The sequence below is a fragment of the Squalius cephalus genome, assembly GCF_949319135.1.
Source record: "Squalius cephalus genome assembly, chromosome: 3".
NCBI classification, from domain to species: Eukaryota; Metazoa; Chordata; class Actinopteri; order Cypriniformes; family Leuciscidae; genus Squalius; species Squalius cephalus.
Window position 1 is genome coordinate 23704478 of NC_137124.1, and position 23769 is coordinate 23728246.

The 23769-nt window shown below is 37.5% G+C and overlaps 1 protein-coding gene across 10 annotated transcripts in view; it reads left to right on the plus strand.

The window, feature by feature from the left end:
* Nucleotides 1-23610, plus strand: part of fhod1 (formin homology 2 domain containing 1) — a 45594-nt gene extending 21984 nt beyond the window's left edge. The window contains exons 4-30 of one of the 10 annotated variants that reach the window (XM_079866580.1): nt 245-312; nt 1213-1318; nt 1672-1766; nt 2711-2822; nt 3490-3584; nt 3683-3826; nt 4443-4632; nt 4821-4992; nt 7138-7242; nt 7384-7410; nt 8708-8800; nt 9595-9618; nt 10370-10414; nt 11426-11583; nt 12836-12928; nt 13993-14945; nt 15420-15575; nt 15693-15875; nt 17020-17139; nt 18194-18355; nt 18628-18818; nt 19084-19276; nt 19956-20124; nt 20535-20597; nt 20714-20800; nt 21134-21301; nt 22110-23609. In XM_079866580.1, the coding sequence (XP_079722706.1) occupies nt 245-312; nt 1213-1318; nt 1672-1766; nt 2711-2822; nt 3490-3584; nt 3683-3826; nt 4443-4632; nt 4821-4992; nt 7138-7242; nt 7384-7410; nt 8708-8800; nt 9595-9618; nt 10370-10414; nt 11426-11583; nt 12836-12928; nt 13993-14945; nt 15420-15575; nt 15693-15875; nt 17020-17139; nt 18194-18355; nt 18628-18818; nt 19084-19276; nt 19956-20124; nt 20535-20597; nt 20714-20800; nt 21134-21301; nt 22110-22189 (4052 nt within the window). In that variant the 3' untranslated portion in view covers nt 22190-23609. Of the gene's footprint in view, nt 1-244; nt 313-1212; nt 1319-1671; nt 1767-2710; nt 2823-3489; nt 3585-3682; nt 3827-4442; nt 4633-4820; nt 4993-7137; nt 7243-7383; nt 7411-8707; nt 8801-9594; nt 9619-10369; nt 10415-11425; nt 11584-12835; nt 12929-13992; nt 14946-15419; nt 15576-15692; nt 15876-17019; nt 17140-18193; nt 18356-18627; nt 18819-19083; nt 19277-19955; nt 20125-20534; nt 20598-20713; nt 20801-21133; nt 21302-22109 lie in introns of all 10 variants that reach the window. The other 9 variants (XM_079866582.1, XM_079866585.1, XM_079866583.1 and 6 more) reach the window with 9 other exon arrangements.
* The last annotated feature ends 159 nt before the right edge of the window (nt 23611-23769 follow it).

Below are 23769 nucleotides of genomic sequence, written 5' to 3' on the forward strand. Positions count from 1 at the left end.
TTTTCTCTCTCTCTCTCTCTCTCTCTCTCTCTCTCTCTCTCTCTCTCTCTCTCTCTCTCTCTCTCTCTCTCTCTCTCTCTCTCTCTCTCTCTCTCTCTCTCTCTCTCTCTCTCCTCTCTCTCTCTCTCTCTCATCTCTCTCTCTCTCTCTCTCTCTCTCTCTCTCTCTCTCTCTCTCTCTCTCTCTCTCTCTCTCTCTCTCTCTCTCTCTCTCTCTCTACTCTCTCTCTCTCTCTCTCATATAGAGAAGTTGTATAACTCCCATGGCCCTGAGCTCCGGCGGTCCTTGTTTTCTTTAAAGCAACTCTTCCAGGTGAGAGAGAAAGTGATGTGATTGAGTTGGATTAGGCTTGGACAGACTAAAGAGAGAACTGAATAAATTGATCTCATCCACATATATGTATTAAAGTGGACTTTATGCGTGATCACTTCCACATTAGCTGAAGGTGTGAAAAACTGAGCAGAAAATTATGATCCTGAGGAAGTATCCCATTACAGGACGATGCAGTATTAATACAGTCCACCTTAACGTTTAATAGGTTACAGAAGCTTTAAACACATTTAGTGTATTTTTTTTATATAATATACTAAATGATATGTTTACTTTGGAGGAAGTCATATTTAAACACATTTGCCCATGTGACGTCACAAGTCCCCCCATATCCAAACTAGCCATTTTTGGAGCTTTGTTAAATAAAATCTTTGATTATAATTAGGGCAATGTTTTAAGAAATGAAATTTGCAGCATTTTTTAAGGGTACAAAGACATTTTTATATGTCAAAAGATCAAGGCAAATTTGATTTCTCATGTGATGACCCCTTTAACAATACCACAAAGTACCTATAAAGGGCATCTAATGATTTTATGTAATTTGAGAGCATTCTGTCCTCTTTATTATTAGTTATGCAGTTTATAACCTTTAAACACATGATCATGGTTGTAAACAGTCAAACATACCATTGTCAAAGCACGTTTATGCAAACATAAATGCATCTCTTTTCATCACCAAGGTTACATTTTATTTGATCGAAAATACAGTAAAACATTAACATTGTGAAATATTATGTAGATATTATCACATTAATGCATCCTTGCTAAATAAAATTATTAATTTTGTTTAAAAAAAATCTTACTGACCCCACACTTTTTGAATGGTAGTGTATATCATAGTTGTACACAGAAGCAGATTTAATTCTGTTTTATATTGCACAGGATGATAAGGACTTGGTTCCAGAGTTTGTGCTCTCCGAGGGTCTGACATGTTTCATTAAAGTGGGTGCTGAGGCAGATCATAACTACCAGAACTACATCCTCAGAGGTTTGTTCTCATATTACCATTGCTACAAAATTTTTCATGCATGTCTGATTAAAAATGTTAGCAGGGTTATTGATGGTTCTGTCACTAGATGTGTGTATGTATTACTGTCCAGAGTTTCTAAAAGAAGCAGCCTGTTGTAGAATGATGTATTGTATTTATTATGCTTGTACACCACGCATCTTGCATGAAGACTTCAAATAGCACAAAGGACTTTTTGGCTAAATAGGCCATCTGTTACAGGAAGTTTATACTGGCTGGAATTAGACCAGCAAACAGGAAAGCTTTAGGACAAATCACTAGATCCTTAAGGGCATGCCGGCGCTGTATGCTAAAATCTGCTGTCCTGTTCCCAGCTCTCAGTCAGATCATGCTGTTTGTGGATGGAATGAACGGTGTTGTAAACCACAACGAGACGGTACAGTGGCTGTACACGTTGAGTGGCAGCCTGGTGAGTGATGGCAACACAAACATGCACACCACAGCATCTGTAAATAGACACTGACCACAATACCATATTAGTTACATTAGGGCTTTGTTATGCATATAAATGCAGCTTGACTCTTTAATACCACAACATGTCAGTCAATTAATAATAAATAGATTAATGTGCAGATGTTGATGATAATCATTTGATTCCTCATCATTTTATTACTTATTGAGCAGATGCTTATCTACTAAATGATCCAACACAAATTACAAATACATTTCTATAGCTCAAACAGTGCAGCAGTACAACAAGCTCATGGGTTTGTTTCCTAGTTGCTTTGTATTAAAGAGTCTTCCAAACGTGTAAACAAAAAAGGAATGCACAACAGTCAATTCATCCTAAGGCAATGTAATAATAGCAAAAAATATAAGGTTGGCCAAAAACGTACAAGTTAGTGCAGAGATGTAGGTGTGAATCTGGACCAAAATCAAGTTATTCAATCTTCACTTCACTTCACTTCAAAATTTCAGGTTTAGGCATGTTTAGAGTTTCCATCATTAAAGTTAAAAAACATGTATGCATATTTTTGGAAGTTTCTTAATGTAAAGTTAGTGTGAATCTGTTGACATGAAATTTGTACACTTTTGTTTATCGTAATGGATTCAGTCATCTTGAGCATCAGTTTGAGGTTATGTCCTGTGAATATCAAAGAGGAAGTGAAAATGAGATGAGAACAACTGAGTAATCTTGTAACTATCAGAAATAAAGCCTGAAACAGACTTTGTTTTTTATAACAAACACTAGAGATAAATAACTCGATTAATGTTGGAGATGCAGATTTATTTCATGCTTACACACTATTGTGCGCAGTACTTGGTTGCATTAAACAGATTGATGTTTGATACTGCCATCTTCTGTATGAGGACTGTAAGTGCCGCCTGTTTATAGCCTCTCTGTCTCTTTAGTCTCGGCTGGTTGTGAAGACTGCTCTGAAGTTGCTGATAGTGTTTGTGGAATACACTGAGTCCAACAGTCCACTCCTCATTCAAGCTGTCAACATTGTGGATGGAAAGAGAGGTTAAACATTTAAATCTTCTCTCATAATACTGATTCTCTGAATCCATCATGGGCCATTAAATCCTTTTTCATGTGTGTTATCATAGACTTTTTTTCTTTCTTTTTATTTTGCTGCTGGCCAAACTTGCAGTAGCAGATTTGACCCTGCCCTGCTAACCTTTTCACTGGCTTTGTGTTTCAGTAGGTGACTGAAAAAAATCATTAGATATTAAGTTTCTTTAGAAAAAAAAACTTTAATAATTAACAATAATAACAACTAATTAATAATTCACTTCATAACAACTATGATTTCATATACATACTTTCGTGGGAAAACAAAGTCACATAGTACAAAACCATTTTCAGAGTTTTAGCCAATTTCAACTTAAACTTCCAAGACTATCTCAAGACATTTTTTTTTGCAAAGTCCTCATCTGTGTTACCAGATAGATAATTCAACATATTTTGGTCCACATAATTTTTTCAATGTATCAGAAAAATACAGATGTTTTTGTTTGTGAGACAAAAATAAGATGTAATGAATATAGGAAGACCACAATACTGGCCTGTTTGATTCTGTCAGCTTGCTGAAATGCTCTCACATATGCCATCCTTATTGCTGAACCATTATTACTATTTTGATATAAACTACAGTGTAATATATAATGGCATAATTTGTCTCTTTCAGATGTGAAGCCTTGGACGTACCTTACAGATATCCTGTCTGCGAAGAATGGATCAGACACAGAGCTGCTCATCTACACCATGACCCTCATCAACAAAGTACTACAACATGGATATACTTATATATATCAATCTACATCAGCAGTTACCAATGCTGCACCTCATGCTCTTGATGTGAATGTAATCTGTCCTCTCAGACTCTGGCAGCGCTTCCAGATCAGGACTCATTTTATGATGTGACAGACTGTTTGGAGCAGCAAGGAATGGAAGGCATCATCCAGAAACACATGGCTAGCAGTGGCACAGAGGGTGACCTTAAACAGCAGTTCACCATTTATGAAGTAAACTCTCAATGCACCTCAAACGCTTCATATGGAGTCTGTCAACCTTTTTCAGACATATACACTACTGTTCTTTTTTTTTTTTTTAGAGAAAATATTTTTTATTCAGCAAGGAGACATTAAAATGATCAAAAGTGACAGTAACGTATAATGTTACAAAATAATTCCATTTCAAATGAATGTTGTTCTTTTGAACTTTCTATTCATCAAAGATTCCTAAAAAAAAAAAACTATTATGGTTACCATCACAACTGTGTTCAACACTGATATTAATAAGAAATGTTTCTTGAGCAGCAAATCATCATATTAGAATGATTTCTGAAGGATCATGTGACACTGAAGACTGAAATCATAATGATGCTGTAAATTCAGCTTTGACATCACAGGAATAAATAATATTTTAAAAGTTATTAAAATAAAAAAGTTATTTTAAATTGTAATTCTATTGCACAATATTTCTGTCATTGCTGTATTTTGATTCATTCATTCATCAATGCTGTCTTGGTGAGCATAAGAGACTTCTTTCAAAAACGTAAAAAAAATCTCACCCAAACTTTTGATGGAGATTGTAACTCTAAAAATACTGAATGTTTTCTGTGTTTTGTATATTTTGTAGAATGCCCTCAGGAATGAAGATGACGAGATGGATGATGCAGCACCTAACATCCGTAGAGACAGAAGGAAACTGACCCCCAGCGAGCAGGAGGGCAGGAGGAGTCGGCGGTCATCTTCGCACAGTCTTCCAGATAATTCCTTTCGACCCGCTTCCCCAACCGTATCCATTTCTTCAAATAGCCCTACACTAGGTATCTTCAATTCAGTCTCTCTCTCTTGTACCTCTTGTACTTTCTCTCCGTCCCCGTTCTTGTACCTTCTGCTGTCCACTGAAGGTGTTTGGCTTGTTTCACACATCCAGTGTCTGTACATCACTGTTTCAGATCCTATATTAACAGATTAGAGCATTAACACTTCACTTGCACTATCTGTGTTTCAGAGGTGATGCGCACAGCCTCCCCTCAGCAGTCAGATTCCTCTTTTTCTCCTGTTCCTGGCAGTCCTGTGTTGACCAGTCCCTCTTCTACAACATCTGGCTCCCCAACTCCACCCCTCGCTCAGGTGACTAACGGAGCCGAGACTGTTGCCACCGCTGAGCAGGAAAATAACTTGTGAGTATTAACAGTGTGATGTGTTATGCATTATTACACATTCATAAACAAATCATAATATGTTTTGTTATACAACACCTTTCAGTAACCAAAAAAGAAAAACAACAGTAAATATGCCCCCAATGCATTATAATATTTGTCCACTTTGGGGTAGTATAAGCTAAGCAGACTTTATTTCATCTCTGACACTTTAGGAAAGAAAAGGTTTAATGAAGGATGATAATTAGGTTTGATTTTTAGTTACATTATTGTCTCAGATGTGAATCCAGTCTGTGAAGGATTGTCCAAAGAAGGCAAAGGTGTGTCTCCCATGTTCTCACCCTATAATGCCAATAATTCAAAAACAAACAAAAACATTTCCCTTTTTTTTCTTTTCTTTTCTTTTTTTTGCATGGGTTCATCAAATTGATTAAATTCATGTTCATACTGCAGGAAAAAAGTAGCTTGTGTATCGACTAGTAAATCAATCAGTAACAGCTTTACTTGTTGTATAATTGACAAAAAAAAATTCCACACATACCCACAGCAGTGTTATTTTAGTATTATATATTTATTAATATTTTGAATTGGCTATTTTTATATTTTCAGTTTTATTTTTAGTAAAACCTGACCCACAGGAATCAAACACTCACATACCTTGTTATTTGACTGACAGTAGGGAATTTTACTGACCAAACCAAACATTCCTTCCATATTTGTTTATTCTTTGGCTGTATGTGTGTTTGTGTTTGTCCTGTGTGGATGGCTGTGGGATAGAGATAAACACACATTCCTGCACTCTTCTGCTCTCTTCTTTATGCAGACATAAAGCTATTAATCACACTCTAATGGTAATACTTGCACAGTTTTTTTTTATGTAATGGTTGTCACACATGATGGAACACTTCATGAGTAATACCTACCTACTTCATCTACTGTTTGCAGCTTTACTGCACAGGCATTATCAGAGTCAAATATTAATTCTCCAGACTGTGCTGGTAAAGTAAGCCCTTATACAGATGGCCTAATTACCTGGATTCATAAGTAGATGCTCATTTTATTTTCTATGTTCTATGAGTCTTATTTAATTACCATGTGCACCCAAGATGCAGCACAAATTAAGTACAGCCACTCAAACAATCCACCATTCTCATTCTTTATAAGCCATTTATATAAACACAATTATTTGTGCATAGAAAATATACCATTTTGCTTAGCCAGACTTATTGGAGCAAAAAAAAAAAGTATTTCCATTTGATTGGTAACACAGACCTGCATCATACATGAGTGAACGGCATTACTTTTGCTTAAGAACTTGTACATTTAATTTAACATTTTCATATTGTCAGGTGTTCCATGCAGGGTTTTATAGATGGGGTATGCGAGAAGTTTTGGTTGGCTGCTTTTTTTTCTTCCAGTTTACCCAAGTCACAATAAGACATTTCACTTTGGCCAAATGCAACACTTGAAATAGCACATTGAGTCAACAGTCCTTCCTTGCACATATATGTGGAAAGTGAATGTTTTATTTGGGAAGCTTTCTTCTCTGCGTAGGGCTACAGGAATGTTTTGTAAGGTTGGACAGGATGTGTTTGGTTTTTAAGGTCCTGAACTGGGCACAATTGTTGACTCCCTATCGGCTCTCTTGATCTGAGCTTGTTTTCCTCAAAATGTTTTGCCAGTTTGATGTGTTGTCACTAAGGAACATAGCCAGTTACAAGCACAGTTATTAAATCCAATAACACCGCAATTTAAATTGTAGTTTCTTAGATCATTTTTTGATATGCATAGTGATAGATAACTAAATTGCATAATGTATAAATAATTATATACAATACATAAAGTTTGCATTATTTCTGAAACATCCATGTGTCATAAATAATCCTTTAGAGTAAGTGTTTGAAGTGTTTAACACTGGTGACCGATCACTTTTGGTATTCTTAATTTTAACCATTTCTATTCATATGCCGTTTTCCTCCTCTTCTAATTCAGTGCTGCGTTATTTCTCTATGACTCTGGGTGGTGACTGGGACTGTTTTTCTGATTCTTGCTGATGTTTTGGTCCTGTCAACATATTAACCCTCTGTTTGTCCATGTAACCACCATCACTGTTCCACCTCTTTCTCTCTATTTCTTCCCTCCCACAAATCCTTGGTCATTCACTAGGGGGCGCTCTTTTATGAGTCAGTACATAGCTCACATGGGGATTTCTAGACGGAGGTTAAAAAAGGAGAGGTCAATAACTGAGGAAACCTCAAGCATCTCCAACAGGTCTGTATCACATTTTACATCTCTTCTGCTTTTAAGCCTTTGACTAATTATTTGGTGTTTGTTGAGCTTGTCCCGGCTACTGATCTGATGCCAGTTTAGAGTTCATGTTATACATGAAATAATCTGGATTTTTGATTATAGATCCAGGTGTTCGGTCAGCGGGCCAAGGTAACTTCAACAAATTCATCTCATTTCAAACTTTTCTTAACTAACAATTACATTTTACACTTTTTTTTTTTTTGTCTCACTAGCATTAATATCTGACATTAGACAAGGTACATCACAAACATAAAAGGTGATCAAGTTGCTACATATAACAATAATACAGAAACGGAGTATGAATATTACATAATAGTACTCTGAACAAATGGAGACGGGGAGGTTTTTGGCAGTGGCAGAAGTGGATTATTGTAGCACACTAAAGAAGTCCTGAAAGCTGCTCTCTTGAGCAGAACCGCAGAAGAAGCCTCTCACAGTTTTCTGCTCACTGCAGCAATGTTGTCAGCTCGTCTGCGAAATGATAAATAAAAGTGCTTACTCTAATGAAGCAACAGGGTTCAATGTGATCCATCTGAAGAAACATCACATGTTAGATTAGCATACTGGTGTTACAGCTGCCCAGTGCTGATCGTCATTTATCAGTTTATGAAGTGATTCTGATATAATATACAATTCTATGAATTAAAAGCATTTGTCAACTTTATTAATGATAAGAGTTATTTTTTATTTTATTTTTATTTTTTTACAGTACAGCAAGGTTGTTGTTGTTACTTAGTTTATTCATTGATGTCATCTACTAAAAATATATATTTTTTACTAGGTTAATGTTAATTTATATACTGTTACCATACACTACCATTCAAAAGTTGTTGTTTTTTTGGAAGGAAATTAATATTTCTTCAGCAAGTATGCATTAAATTGATCAAAAGGGACCATAAAGACTTTTACATTGTTAAAAAAAAGTCAAACAAATACTGCTCTTCTGAACTTTCTATTCATCAGAGAATCCTGTAAAACAAATTAGCACGCTTTACCGAAAATTATTATGCCGTTTTCGATAATATTAAGAAATGTTTTTGAGCGTCATATCAGCATATTAGAATGATTCTGAAGGATCATGTGACACTGAAGACTGGAGTAATGATGCTGAAAATTCAGCTTTGCATCACAGGAATTCATTTTTATTAAAATAGAAGTTATCTGAAATGATGATAATATTTCACAATGTTACTGTTTTTAATGTATTTTTTTTTATCAGATAAATGCAAAATAAGACTGTTATTTGTTTTATAGAATAAAACAATGTCCCTTCAAATGTGTATTTGGGATGTGAATGGAGAGAGAGAGAGGTTTTCTGGCATGCACATTCTTTTTGTGTTTGTGTATGTGTGGACCTGATTCACATGAAACTGCCCGTACAGTGCTATAGCCTTGAGCGTGCTCTGACCTGACTGTCTCTCCGCAGACCGTCTTTCACAGAAACGGACTCTCCTCAGGAGATCCCTGCCCAGTCAGCCGCAGAGCAACCCAGCCGGACAGAGGGAAAGAGAGTCTTCAAGTAAGTAAACAACTGATGCTCTTATAGGAGGAATGAGGGGGAAAGGGCAGAGGAAAAGAGATGTGAAAGGAGCTGTAGGTATTAGAGGAGGCAGGGCGTGGGAATATTTTGGGAACAACTTGAAGGTCTTGAATGAGTTGAAGGATAGTGAACAATGTGAGCTGTGATAAACATTTCATATGAGGAACCTGCTGCAATAACTGCAGTTATAGGTAAGTTTTCACTTCTTGATGTCTCAAAAAATATTGAAATTGGTGTTTTAGTCTTCAGCCTTTTAGTTAAATGCTGTTAACTTGTAAAAACGTCTAAACTGAGGATTAGTCCTCTTGGTTGAATAAGATCAGGTGCATTTCTTGCTTTGATCTTTCTTCTTTTGCTCAAATATTCTTTGCTTGTATTTTTACTTTTTCAGAACAGATTTGCTTTCTTCAGTATATTCTTTGTCTGTTTTTGTTCTACTTTTCCTTCTGTTTTTGCCAATTACCTGTTTGTTTTCTCTCTGTCTCTCTTTGTGTGTATTCTCTCTCTCTCTCTCTCTCTCTCTCTCTCATCTCTCTCTCTCTCTCTCTCTCTCTCTCTCTCTCTCTCTCTCTCTCTCTCTCTCTCTCTCTCTCTCTCTCTCTCTCTCTCTCTCTCTCTCTCTCTCTCTCTCTCTCTCTCTCTCTCTCTCTCCTCCTGCATCTCTCACTCCTCTTCTCTTTTCCCTCATAATATTTGGCACATCTCCTAATCTCTCTCTCTACTTCTGTGGCGCCCAACATTCCTGTGCTTTGCTTCTCTCTCTCCTTTTACAGACAGCACCAGGCAGACAGTTTTTGGTGAGTAGCTGCAGTGTGGCCAAAGAATGTGGCTTTTGGAGGTGCTAGCACTTTAAATCATTGTGATGCTTAGTCATTTTGGGGAGACAAAGTCATAAGGAGGGAGGGTTGGAGGAAACAACTACTGGCTGGAAATTTGAGAATAAATTGGATCGATTTGTTAAATCCGCTAACGTGATAAGACTAATCCACAAAAAAAAAAAAAGTTTTAATAAAATTATTTTTAAGTTTGTTATTCTCTTCAGATGTTTATTTTTTTATATTTCAGACAGAACATTGGTGCATAATTTTTTTTTTTAAAATACCTTTTTATTGTCGTGAATGGACAATAATTCTTTCTCTCTCCCCCCCTCATCGTCATTCTTTATTCTCTGTCTTATCATGGGAAAAGTAAAGTTCTTCTTTCATCTAAAGTTGTTACTCAAAGATGACTATCTCTTGTTTTTGTGGGCTGCAATCATATCTCCATATTCATGGAAAAATTTGCTATTGTTGAAATTGCCAGAAAAATCTTTTTTCTTTTCAAAGCTTTAAAAGCTCAAATGATTAAAAAGTAGTTAAAAGTTTGTAAAGGGTCAAAAAAAAAAAAAAAAATTCTTAAAGGAAAAACACTTACATTTCTAAACCAGATGTGGTGGAATGTGCACAGTTTCTTCTTAAGGCGTTTTCTAAATATTGAATGAGACTTGTGCAGTGAAGCTAACAGGAATTGATATTTACATTGTGTGTAAACTGAAGTGTTTCTCTTCAGTCCAGAGAGTGTGAATAGAGACTTGCCGGTTCTGAGGAATTTAGAGTAAGTATACTGCGTTTACACGCTCTCTTTCTGCACATATCAGCATGCGGCCAGGTGTTTGGGGACTAATTCAGCTGCTATGCTCAGAAAGGTGTGTGGGTTTATGTGCTGTATGTGAATGTTAACCTTTAATTTAGCTTTTTAAATTAATTTTTAATTTCATATAGTGTCATTCTTGTAATATTAATGATTCTATTATGGCGACAAACTTAAATGAACAAGTTTCAATGAGGTGGAATTGGGTTTATAAATTATATTCTTGTATAATTTGCTGCCTTTGTCAGCAAGTTTTAAGACAAACAAAAAGATTTCAAAAGATTTCATGATGAGTATGTCATTCACGTGAAGCGTTTCATTCTTTTACACAAGCCTCGGTGTAACTGTGCTTTTACTACAACTCTTCTGATGGATCACTGTGGGGAGAGTTAATGCTTGACTCTAAGTTAATCAAACCTGATCAGCTTTGTTGTAATTGAAACAAGAACGAATCATGCAGTGTTTTCTACATTATCTACAGGGAAATATAGTGGTGGCTTGTGGTTTTGGGGTTGTAAGGGACAAGCGGCTTTAGTGGTGGTGGTCTTTGTCAGACACTGGGCAGTATTTCTGTGGTGAGATGCAATAGATTTGTAAAATGTATGTATTTATTATGCAACATTGCCTTTCAGTGTCTTTTGTTTTTGTGTAATTTAATATGTCTGATCTATTGTCTCTGAAATATAACTGCACATTATCAGGAAAGTGTGTATTAACCTTTGAAATAATCTCTTTTTTTGTTGTTTATTGTACTAAAAGGAAGAAAAGTGTGGACAAACCAAAAGGGTCCATAAGGCTTAAATTTAGTGTATGCCTTTATAATTTGAACTATTTTACCATTTCACTGTATTCTGCAACCACTCATTTCAGAGCAGGTCTACTATACAACTTATTCTCAGAATCAGAACATTTATTGCACCCAACCCTCCATTTACAGCTCAGTAAATAAGTGCTTCTTCTCCAATGGCTTTATAGAGACACGTTCTTGCGTTCTCTGGCTGTGTCCCAATTGGAGAAGAAAAAGAAGTCATTTGGCGTACATGAGAAACCTTCTCTAAGGGAGAGTGTGGAGTCTACAGAAGCAGAGGCGTCTACTGAAGCCGAGCAGCCGGTCTCCAGCTTAGACACCACAGGTGCTGATTCCTTACACTGTCATATTATAATGTTCTCCTTTTCAAATATGTATCCTGATTTCTTTCTTTTGAACCTGCTGCGTTCTATCCCTCCACTTCTCTTTTTGTCCTGTTGTTACGCTCCTTCTCTTCCTCGGCTTGTCTTTCTTTAAATCGTCAAGGTTCCAGTCATTATTCAACGTCTTAATCTCTCTGCTTTACTAAAGCAGAATGCATATGAGTGTGTGTGAGACTATTTGTGGTCATTTATTAGTCTGTTTGCTTGTGTGAACTGTTTCTTGAGCTTGTCTACACTTTGTATGTCATCTCCTCGAGGTTTTTGCACATACTGTTAATTGCCAAGTCTGGAATGTGCTCTGATTGGTCTAGAGAAAGTTTGCCATGATTATGTAATGTGTCCTGCTGAGATGCATACCCTTTTAGCAGCATTCCAACTGTGATGGTTTGACTGCTTATTGAAACTGCACACTTTTAATTACTGCTTTTGTCATCTGGTTTGTGACAAGCATAGATAGGAAGTTGCTCAACTTGATTGATGCTGTATGGTTGAGATTTGTTTTGTGTGTGTGTTCTTCCTCTGGAATCATAGGTCTTGCAGGGTTGACAGTTTCTAATTTAGTGTGAGGTGATTTTTTTTTTGTTATGGAAGCAGAAATTATAGTTGGACAACACGTAACCACTAGTCCACATCACTGCTGCATTTGTCTTTCATCAACAGTAAAACAAAAAATATATAGATTTTAATAAATCGTTGTATGCGGGCAAATATCTTGTGAGAGATTTAAAGGGATAGTTCACCCAAAAATGAAAATCGTCATCATGTACTACTCACCCTCATGTTGTTTCAAACAAGTATGACTTCCTTTCTTCCGTGGAACACAAAATATGTTCTGAAGAATGTTTTGGTGGTCATTGGCTTCCATTATATGGACAAAAACACTGACACATTTCTCGAAATCTGTTCTTTTGTCAAGTCAAGTCAAGTTTATTTATATAGCGCTTTTCACAACATAGGTTGTATCAAAGCAGCTTCACAGTAATAAATAAAAACAATACATCAATGTTTGTTTATAGTGGAACGTCCACGTTTGGTAATGCTGATCAATGGTATCGTTGATTGATTAATTCAATTAAATATCCCCAAATATCCTTTTGTGTTCCTCAGAAGAAAGTAAGTCATACAGGTTTGGTTTCTTTGTGAGATTGCTTTTTTTCTTTTCTTTCAATATGTGTATGTGTGTGTGTCTTGCAGGATCTATTAGTGGTCAGGAGTCTCAGGGGGTTAACTTGACCAGGCACACCCTGGAGCAGCAAGAGGACACAACGACAGCCCACAATGAAGCAGGCAAGAGATTTATTCATTTATTCAGATTCATGAACATGCAGTTAATCATCAACATCCCAGGGGTCACTCTTAAACATGAGCTCAGTTGTATTTTCAAGCAACGAACTACAGCAGACATAGCTTTTTGAGACACATTGTGTACAATTAATTTAACTTTTTTCCTCCACTTGACATTTATTGACCCGTTGATTTCTTTAACTAGCTTCCTGCTCAATAAAATTCTCACACACAGAGCAATAGTCAGGCTATTACTTCTGTGTGAGGGCTTCTTTGGGAAGTCAAGAGCTTCATTTCAAACAAAAATCTCCAAAGTGGAAATATTTGAGAGCGATTCCATCTCTTCCCCTAGTGGCCGTGATCCAAATGAGACAGCCACTAACGGGCCTTTCGTCCAGGGAGAGTAAATTAGCTGAAGCAGAGGCCAGATATAAACTATTTAGATTTCGAGATGGGAATCTCCCCTGACCAGTTTCCGTATTGCTTACTGAGGATTTAGGCAGTTAGCTCTGATGGTTACAGTGCTGTTAGAGCTGAGAAGAGTAACTGCTGTTAGTGTGCACTGGGTTACTGAAGCAGAGGATGGTAGCGTGTGGGAACAACATGATCTGTGCTTGCACTGGGCATTTTGAAGGTAGGATGTCTCTTTAGCATGCTGCTATTATACTTCATCCTGTATATGGATCTGGAATGAAGATTACTGCTTGATTATAAATCCTAAATTCTAATGTGAAGTGTTATTTTTTTAGATATATATTATCAGGAAACATTCCCAATCTTTTTTCCCCCCAAAACGATGCATTTAGTTGGCAAATCTTGCGAGACAATTTTCTATGCGCGTCATCTGATCGGCCTTTATAGAGGCCACAGATCAAACTATATAAAGCTATTATCGGCCGATAACCCTTTATTTATATATACCTTTTATATATCTCAACCGATACTGATATATAATAATCAGAAATTTCTTTTTTATATATATTGGCCAGTAAGCTGTATGGTACTGATATATTGTGCATTGCTAATATTTCCCTTCAGCACTGAATGATTTGTTCACGTTCCTCTAGAGGGTGGTTTGCAGCGTCAGGGCAGTACAGCGGAACAGCACAGCACCCTCTCTAATGACAGGAAGTTCATGTTGGACATGCTCTACTCCAAAAACAACATCTCCTCTGGAGATCTAAAAAGGCCAAGTCTAGAAAGTGCACTAGAGGATCATGGGATCTCCAGTATGGCTGGACGGCTCTCCAGACTGCAGTCGTGCTCTTCTCAGCCCACAGAGGACACGTCCAGACAGGCAGAGCTGGAGAGCCTCGGAGGTACTGCTCAGGCCGCTCGCACCAGGCTGGCAGAGGAACAAATGCTCAAGAAGCTGCGTCCACAGTACAGTATCGAAGCAGAGACTCATTCACAGAGTTTGGAGAAGACGATGATGACACCATTGTCCAGGGGTAATCAGGATGCCTGGGAGAAGCTGCAGCCCAGTTCCAGACCTCTGCGGATTAAAGATCTTGACTTCTCTGATCTGATGGAGGAGGAGGATATTGATGTGCTGGATATAGACACTTTTGACACCGCTTTGCCTAATGGAGTACTGCCACCCCCTCCTCCAGTGCCAGGACAGGGTTCTGCCCCCCCACCACCACCACCACCTCCTCCTCCTCCTGGATGTGCTTTTCTAGCTCCACCCCCACCCCCTCCTCCTCCTCCTCCTCCTCCTGGATGTGCTTCTCTAGCTCCACCCCCACCCCCTCCTCCTCCTCCTCCTGGAGGTTTGAGTGTGCCCCCTCCTCCTCCAGGACTCCTTCCTCCATCCCCATCTCAGGGGATTGATCCGGCTTTTCTAAAGAAACGGAAAACGGTCAAGCTGTTTTGGAAGGAGCTTAAGCAGCCCGACAGCCCCAGGAAGTGCAAGTTTGGGCGGGGCACAGTGTGGGCTTCGCTTGATAAGGTTGCAGTTGATACAGCTAAGCTGGAGCACCTGTTTGAGTCCAAGGGCAAGGAACTTCCAGTAGCAAAGGTGCGATGGGCGAACCGGTTTATTTTTTAGTGATCAGTGTTTATTCATTTATTTTATTCATTTCCTCTTTTTTTTTTTTTATAAATTTGTATACAGATTGTAATCTTATACAGCAAAGGTACTGTATGCAGTCTTATGGATCTTACACATACAGATCAAGAAATACAAATAGAGCATATGTAACATGAAAAACTAAAATTATCCCAAACTGGCAAACCTGTTTATGAATAAACCATTTCGGGTTTACACAAAAATAGCAATTTCTTAATGTAGTAAAGCTATTTAAACTCTTTTAAATTAATTATTAAAGCTGTTGTATTACCCATAGATCAATGGTTGCCTTTGAATGTATAGATGAGTTAATGTTAAAGCTACAGCTTTAGTCTTTTTTTTTTTTACAGTAAATGTGAGTGCATGCTATAAATGATTTAGGTTTGTTTCTGTAAATTGCATTTATATCTCCTTTTCATACAGAAATGTGCTGAGGCCAAGAAAGCAACAATTTCAGTGCTTGATCCTAAGAGAAGCAATGCCATCAACATCGGCATGACTGTTTTGCCTGCTGTACATGTCATCAAGAGTGCCATCCTCACCTTTGATGAGTTCGCCATCAGTAAAGAGGGCATTGAGGTAATGTAGCACTAGCATCCAACAGGGGGCAGTAGTAGCTCACGCATTTAGCATTCATTTTTTTCTGTATTGAGAATAAATATTTTTGTACATTTTTCTTCTTCCCTCTGCCTGTAGAAAATCCTGACCATGACTCCGACAGATGAAGAGAAACAGAAGATTCAGGAGGCACAGCTGGCCAACCCTGACGTACCGCTGGGTACAGCAGAGCAGTTCCTGCTCACTCTGTCCTCCATCAGTGGCCTTTCAGCCAGATTACAGCTTTGGGCCTTTAAACTGAACTATGAGACCCTGGAGAAGGTCAGAACTTTTTCCTAATTTTATACTCAATTTTTATTAAGAATGGAAATCCTGTTTGCTCCAATAGCTTGATCATAATAAAATGATTATTCAGCTAAGCAGTAACTACTGTATCCTAGACTAGTATTAATCTAGGTTATATCACATCATGCATAGGTGATCATGTGGTAAAACTTTTGAGTCTTTTGATTTTTTTCTTTTTAAAAGTCTCATACTCACCAAGACTATATTTATTTGAACAAAAATAAGTACAAACAGTAATGCTGTGAAATATGATTACAATTTAAAAGAACCATTTTCTATTTTCATATATTTTAAAATGTAATTCATTGTGATGCAAAGCTGAATTTTCAGCAACATTACTCCAGTCTTCAGTGTCACATGATCTTTCAGAAATCATTCTAATATGATGATTTGCTCCAGAAACATTTATTATTATTATTATCAATGTTGAAAACAGCTTAATATTTTTGTGGAAATCTGCAGGATTCTTTGTTGAATATAAAGTTCAAAAGAACAGCATTTATTTGACATGGAAATCTTTTGTAACATTATAAAACTATCACTTTTTTAATCAAATGAATGCATTTTTGCTGAATAAAAGTATTAGTAGTAATAAAAGTAAAAAATCTTATTGACCCCAAACTTTCAAAGGTAGTATATATTTGTGAGCATTTTTTTAATATAGTTCCTACTTTAAAGTCTGATTGGACGAGCTGCATTTGATGCTGATAAACACATTTGATGCTGCGTTGCTTGGTAAACTCTACAGATCTACAGTTAATTGGTTATATTATTAGTTGAAGCATTGTTTATACCTATTATTAAGATTAATAAATGTAATGTAACTAGCTATAGAACACGTGTCTTTTGTCATATTGCTGGTATGACCATGTTGAGATTCTATTTATTGTTTTGACTTTCTTTATCCAATTTCAGACTTATTCACAGTCCTGTTTCAGTATTGCATTCTGACTGGTCGTTGAAAGAAACATTTAATGGAATTTAGTAATTTAGGCTTTTTAAATTCAGTTATGTTGACCTGATTGGTAATAAACGTAGTGCGTTACCAATGAGACGTTCATTTCCAAACATTCTTTCTCAGTCTGTCTCTTTTTCTATCCCTCACATATGAATGTTGCAGGAGATTGCAGAGCCTCTTTTTGACCTCAAACTGGGTATGGAACAACTTGCCAAGAACAAAACCTTCAAGCATATCCTCGCAACACTACTGGCCATTGGCAACTTCCTCAATAGCTCCAATGTAAGTGTTCCATCTCCTCCGCAGTCCTAGGAGCAGAGTTACATTTAAAGCACCTATACTAAGGGCAGGTGCACTGGTCTGAAGCTTGATGGTCACATGTGATTAGTTAGAGCAGCCCTGTGATGATGCCTTAATCATATCTTATCTCCCACAGGCAACAGCAAAGGATTAAGACCCTGCATGACACATTTTCTATGCTGTAGTATATGACGACCTCTTGAACTCTACAAACATATGTGTATATTGTATTTAGGCTATACTACTATGCGTAGAACCAGGGCAGTCAAAATATATTTTCAATTTTACAGAATAGTTTACCCTCAAATTTGAAAGTTCTTTCATCAATTTAGACTCCTTTAAAGGTACCATGAAATCAAAATGGACAAATCTTATTTTTTTTAATGGAATATTGCAGTATATATTTGAAATGATCACATCAATATTTTTATATATTTTTAATTCATGTACCCTCATAATCTTTAATAAAAAAATAACTTCCCCTCCCATTTGCAGCAACATTTGTTTTTTGATGATGTTTACTGGTGTGAGAGCAGGACAACCTGTCACTCACATGAGATCACAGCAAACCACAACGATCCAATCAATTCCCGATGGACAAAATCAAGTCCAGCCTTGCATTTTTTTTCTCATTCAATGAGCTGTTTCACTTGGATATACATCCCAGTGTAGAAGAAAATAATACTTTTTTTTTTTTATGCTACACTAAGAATAAAAGGCTTTCTGAACATCTCACATAATTTAATATTTGGGAACACTTTTCTTTCGTGAATCATTCATAAAATATGTCATCGGTTTTAATGAGGTCTTTACAGCACTACCACTTCTTAATGTCTATTACGGTGCCATGTTCAAAACAAATCTGGACAGTTAGTAGTTAATAACTGTTCAGAACATGATGCACTTTAATTTGTGCCACTCTATTTAATGAGTAGCCATCTTAATATGCTTTTCCTCACAAATTGCCAACAAAGCCAATGTAGTAGTTCACTGAACATCACATGACTTTAATTAGCACTTCTCATCTCTCTTGCAGGCTAAGGGCTTTGAGCTCAGTTATTTGGAGAAGGTAACTGAGGTAAAGGACACAGTACACAGGCAGTCTCTGCTTCATCATACTTGCAATTTTGTGGTGGAAAATTACCCAGATACGACAGACCTTTACTCAGAGATCCCTGCTATTACACGCTCTGCTAAAGTATGTGCCTCAGACAATTCTTTATATGCATTTTTTATGTGATTTCTTTGTCCTGTTTGTTTTCCATCTTCATTAAATTATTATACATTATATTATTCATTTGTACAGAAATGTTCAATGCTATCCCCCTTTTAAGCTTTTATAGTAGTTGTTTTTTCTAGGTTTTATTTATTTTCTATTCTTTTTCTCCCATTGATGGTGATTATCCAAATAACCCTTTAGGATTCATTGTCATCATTTATCACTCCCTCCTTTCCTTTCCTTTCCCAAAGGTAGAGTTTGAGCAGTTGTCTGAAAACCTGATTCAGTTGGAGAGAAAATGCAAAGCCTCCTGGGACAACCTGAAAGTAGTGGCCAAACATGAAACGAAACCTAACTTGAAAAACAAAATGACAGAATTCCTGAAAGACTGTACTGAAAGGATCATCATCCTAAAAGTAGTGCACAGACGCATTATTAACAGGTACACACACACACACACACACACACACACACACACACACACACACACACACACACACACACACACACACACACACACACACACACACACACACACACACACAAACCCACTGTAATCCATTTTAACATGTTAAATAAAAAGATTCCAAATTCATTTGAATGCCGCCCTGTAAGTTGACAAGCTTGAATGATGACTGTGCCTCACTTTTTAATTAGGATGAACTTGAGCATACAATATATTAAGTTCTACTTCCTCCACTTTGCAGGTTTCATTCCTTTCTGCTATACTTGGGCCAGCCCTCATACTCAGTGCGGGACACTAAAGTAACTCAGTTCTGTAAGATCATCAGTGAGTTTGCCCTGGAGTACCGCACCACTCGAGAGAGAGTCCTCACCCAGAAACGCAAACGTGCTGTCCACCGGGAGCGCACCAAAACCCGGGGCAAGATGATCACAGAGGTGTGGAATGAAATCTCTTGAGAAGTATCATACATTTAAAGCATACTTTGCCTACAGATATCCTTTTGATTCTGTTCTACTACTTTTACTACTTTCCATCATGTATAAAGTTTAAACTGTGCGGTCATATGTTTAAACATACCTTGCAATCTGTAAAATTTTAGCTAGGATCATAAAAATTGCATATTGTTTTATTTAGTACTGCCCTGACTTAGCTATTTTATATATCGGATGTTTACATATTCCTTATTCTGGGTGTCGTTTTTTTATGGGATATGGTTCCCCCTGAGATTCCCCATTGTTCTTCAGAAAAATATTCCCCGTCCTGCACATTCTTTGGTTTTCCAGCATCTTCTGCATAGTTGAACCCTTTCCAGTTGTGACTATGATTTCAAGATCCATCTTTTCATATTGAGGACAGCTCCAAACACTATAAAGCATTTAGCCAGCCCATCTCGACACAGGGCCATGGACACTTTTCTCAGTTGTCCTCCCTCTTACGACGGCCCTTATCGACATTATGCCACAAATGTTATCAATAGAGCTTAACTGTTATTGAACCCAGATCATGGCTATTTCATGGCCCTGTCCACAACCCCACAGTATCACCCTCAGTCGTCAAGTAGATTGAGACAAACCATTACCAGTAACTAATTATACTCTCTGAATCTTTTCACAGACAGAGAAGTTTTCTGGAGCAGTTCCACAGCTGTCTCTGGAGGACAGCCTATCCCCAGTTTCTTCAACAATAGAATCAGAGCCAGCCCAAGAGGAGCATGAGAACATGAAAAACCTGCTAATCACCAACCACGACAACAGCATGCTGCGCAGGAGCCGTGCTGTACGAAGTAAGAGAACACAATGCTGCATATCCAGGGAATAAGATAGAGTTAGCTGTTTAGACCAGTGACAGTCCTGCTGTTGCCCAACCTTTCTGTGGAATTTAGTTCCATCCCTCCTCTAACACACCTGCTTTAGAAACGTTCATTAGCTGATCTCCAGAAGCAGAACTGAGGACTCACTGAGTTTCAATCACAATAAGTTTAGTTGCCCAACACAGATGATGCTCGGTGTCTTAACATTTTCTTTTTTTTGTTTGTTTAAAATTTAAATAACTCATTTTTTTTACATTTTTTATTACCACTGCAATGATTTGTGAAGTCCAGCCCAGACTAAAGGACAATTTGATTTAATTAATTTGTTGTTATAATAATTATTTATTAATTAATTAATTAATTTTTGGGGGGGTCCTTTATAGAGATTCTTACCACTGGTGGTGACACTCCTCCAATTTCACCAACCCTTCAGTGGAGTGATGAAGGTATAGAGTTTGGAGCATGGATGTGTGCAAAGATAAAGCACTTGTGCAGCTTTCAATGTCTGAAAAAGATATTGTAATTAATGAAAGCATTAAGGTTGGCTCATTTGATCTCACAGAGGGGCCTTGTGACTCTGACTGCTCTCCTACTTCACCAGTAGAGAGCCAATCAGCACAGGATGATGATGATGATGATGATGATGAAGGTAGAGCTACCGCACAGGCTGCATGGAGTGGGTTAGCTCAACTAACAGATTTATTATGGACTAAATAGTAGCCTAAATAATGATGTATTTTTGAAGTGATTGTAGAGGGCTAACTGTCAAGACAGACATGAGGATTCCAACTTCACACCCAACACTGCATTTGCCTGAATATCTATTAACTTTTTACAAATGATTGATTTTCATCAGCTTGCCAAGAAGTAGTACCACTGCCTCACTCATTTTAACGCTTCCCTTGAAGGATCTTGGACCTGTTTCTATTGTAATTAAGCAAAGATTTGATTGATCTGTTGTACTATTTCTACACCGGTTTAGGCAGGGTTAGCACATCCATGTCTGTAGCCAAAGAGGACAGCGCCAGCTCACAGGATGATGCCACAGATGAGATCATGGATCGTCTGTTTAAGTCTGTCACCCAGAATCCCACAGAGAGGGCGTCGAGTCCAAAAACACGGAAACGTTCGCGGCTTAACCGAAAGTCATGTGAGTACATTTTAACTGTCAACGCATTTTTTATTTGTTTTTATGACCACTGAACTTCATAGCCAGTTCTGAAGGTTGTTTTAGCCCTAAACCTGGGGGGATGAGATTAAGGATTTAGTCACTGTTTGCATTCAACACTATCTGTATCCAAAACACAATGTAATCTGGCTTCTACCATTGCTTGGCTTTCAAAAGCCCCTAAATCTCCCAGTCAGATCCATATCGTGCCACCTCTTTACTTCTGCTTGTACCGGATTGAACTGCTAGACATCTCAGAATTTGTACACCACAAAGAGCCTTTTGTAGGGCACATTCTTGCAACTGTGCTTTTAAAAAAGGAGAGCGAAAGCACACAAACCTCCAAACCTGAAAAGCCTTTTAGGTTTATTTATATTATTCTGAAGTGCTTTACAGTACTGTATGTCTTAATGTGCAGTCACATTTATAGCTGTTAAGCGAATTTTCATGTGTAAAATCCAGTAATTTCAGTAAAAATCCATGTGGTCATTTTACATAAAGGCAAGGGCGAAAGATTTTTGCACGCCTAACTTCACAACGGTTTCAAGTGAATTTGCTAAGTTGACCAAAAGAAAGCTGCTTGGTTTGAAAGTGACTTCTGTGTGAGCGGTGCTTCATACATTGCTACATGATTGACAATAGACAGTGGACCATTTTTTGCAAATTCGCTAACGTGTTCACATCTTCACAGTTCCAGATCATTATTTCCAGTCTTTATACGTGTGATTGTCTTACGTTGAGTTGCATGTTTTATTTTACAGTATAACGTAATGTGCATTGTGTGTTGCAGTGCGGAGGACTCTAAAGAGTGGTCTAAGTGTGGATGTGGTGCAGGCCCTTGGCCTCGGCAGTCCTAACGGGAAGGTCTGAAGCTGTAGGCTTTTGGCTGTGGAAAACTCTTGCAAGGCCATGAGGAGAGCTGTATTCGTGATGGGAAGAACTGCGATAACAAAGGGATCTTCACTGAAGACAGTTTGTGGGATGCCTGCATCTAATTCTGTCTGCCAATCTGAACAATTCAGTGGATGAATCATGTGCTTCCAGTTGAAACAAACAGCTGCGTTACAGTACAAATACCTGAAATGTGTGCATGATATCCATTAGACATATTATGATTTGATTGGTACAAACTTTATTTGCATAGTATTAAATACCAGCCTACGTTTACTGATGAAGAATAAATGTAAATGTAAAGTGCGAACTATTTTTAGCAGATGGACATATATTATTTTGTATAGAGACTTTTGCATAGATTGGAGAACAATTTATCAGTCAAAGACATGTATTTAAGGGTTTGAAAGGTTTTAAGTTAAAACTGCATTTTTAAAGACAATTCTTATACTTTCTTATACGTCATATCTGTTGTGATGGCTCGGCTCAAGGTTAGGATTGTGGAAGCCAGTAACTGAGATCAGTGCAATAGGGTAACTCAAACACACTGGTTTCCTGGGCCCATTAATGAAGCCGGATCCTGGATTAAACTGCACTGTTAGTAATGATTCGCCATTAAAAACTCCTTAGTCTTGGACAAGGTTTAATTTGTGTCTGGAAAGCTGAACCATGTGCACCTGGATAGTGCTCAACTGAATATCCTGACTACCAAGGAGATCTTGATTAGAGAGGACATAAACTAGGTCACATGTTTGTTTATCTTTTATTTATCACAGCGCTTTCTTGATAGGTTTGTGGATTCTACAACACAGTCGTGTATTCTCTGCTGTATCACATTTCTGTCCTGATATTTATTAATGTGCTCCTAGTCGAGAGAAAGGTGGGAGATTATGTTTTTAACCATTATTTCACACTTTAAGTTTTCGACGCGTTAGTCTCACCCTTTTAGTTATTCCATTGTTATGGTGTTATAAAATATGTGCATGGACCACTCTCTTGTTAAAGAGAAATGTTGCGTTAAAAAGCAAAACATTTTATCTAGCCCTTTATTACAGTTACAAGCACATATTTTAAGGATTTTCTTGGTATTGCTGTTTTTGCACAGGGGTTTATGCTGTAAGAATTGAGTCACTATGAGTCACTCTGTTGTTTTATGTATGACCTTATTACCTGTCTGCATGAGTGCATGTGTTCTTCACTCTGAATGTATCACTATTAGCGTGTCCCCGTCACTACTCTCGACACCTGCACAAATAAAGTTTGTTTGCAAAGAAATTGCTAGTACAGTACTTCTAAAGTCAGACATTGTATTCTGATTCAGAATTGTTTTACAAAGACATGTTGGCCTTGACACCCAAGACAGTGCTCTGTTTAAAATTAAAATAAATGTTTTATTAGACTTTCTGTTTTTATTCCTTATTTGCTTAGTGCCACAGTCAAACCATCTAGGACAGATGTTTTGACCTCCTGGGGGCGCATCTGTCAATTCAATTGACGGCTTCTTTTAGTGATCTAATTTGAATATAGGCTACTGCTTAAATAACTAAATCGACTTGTTG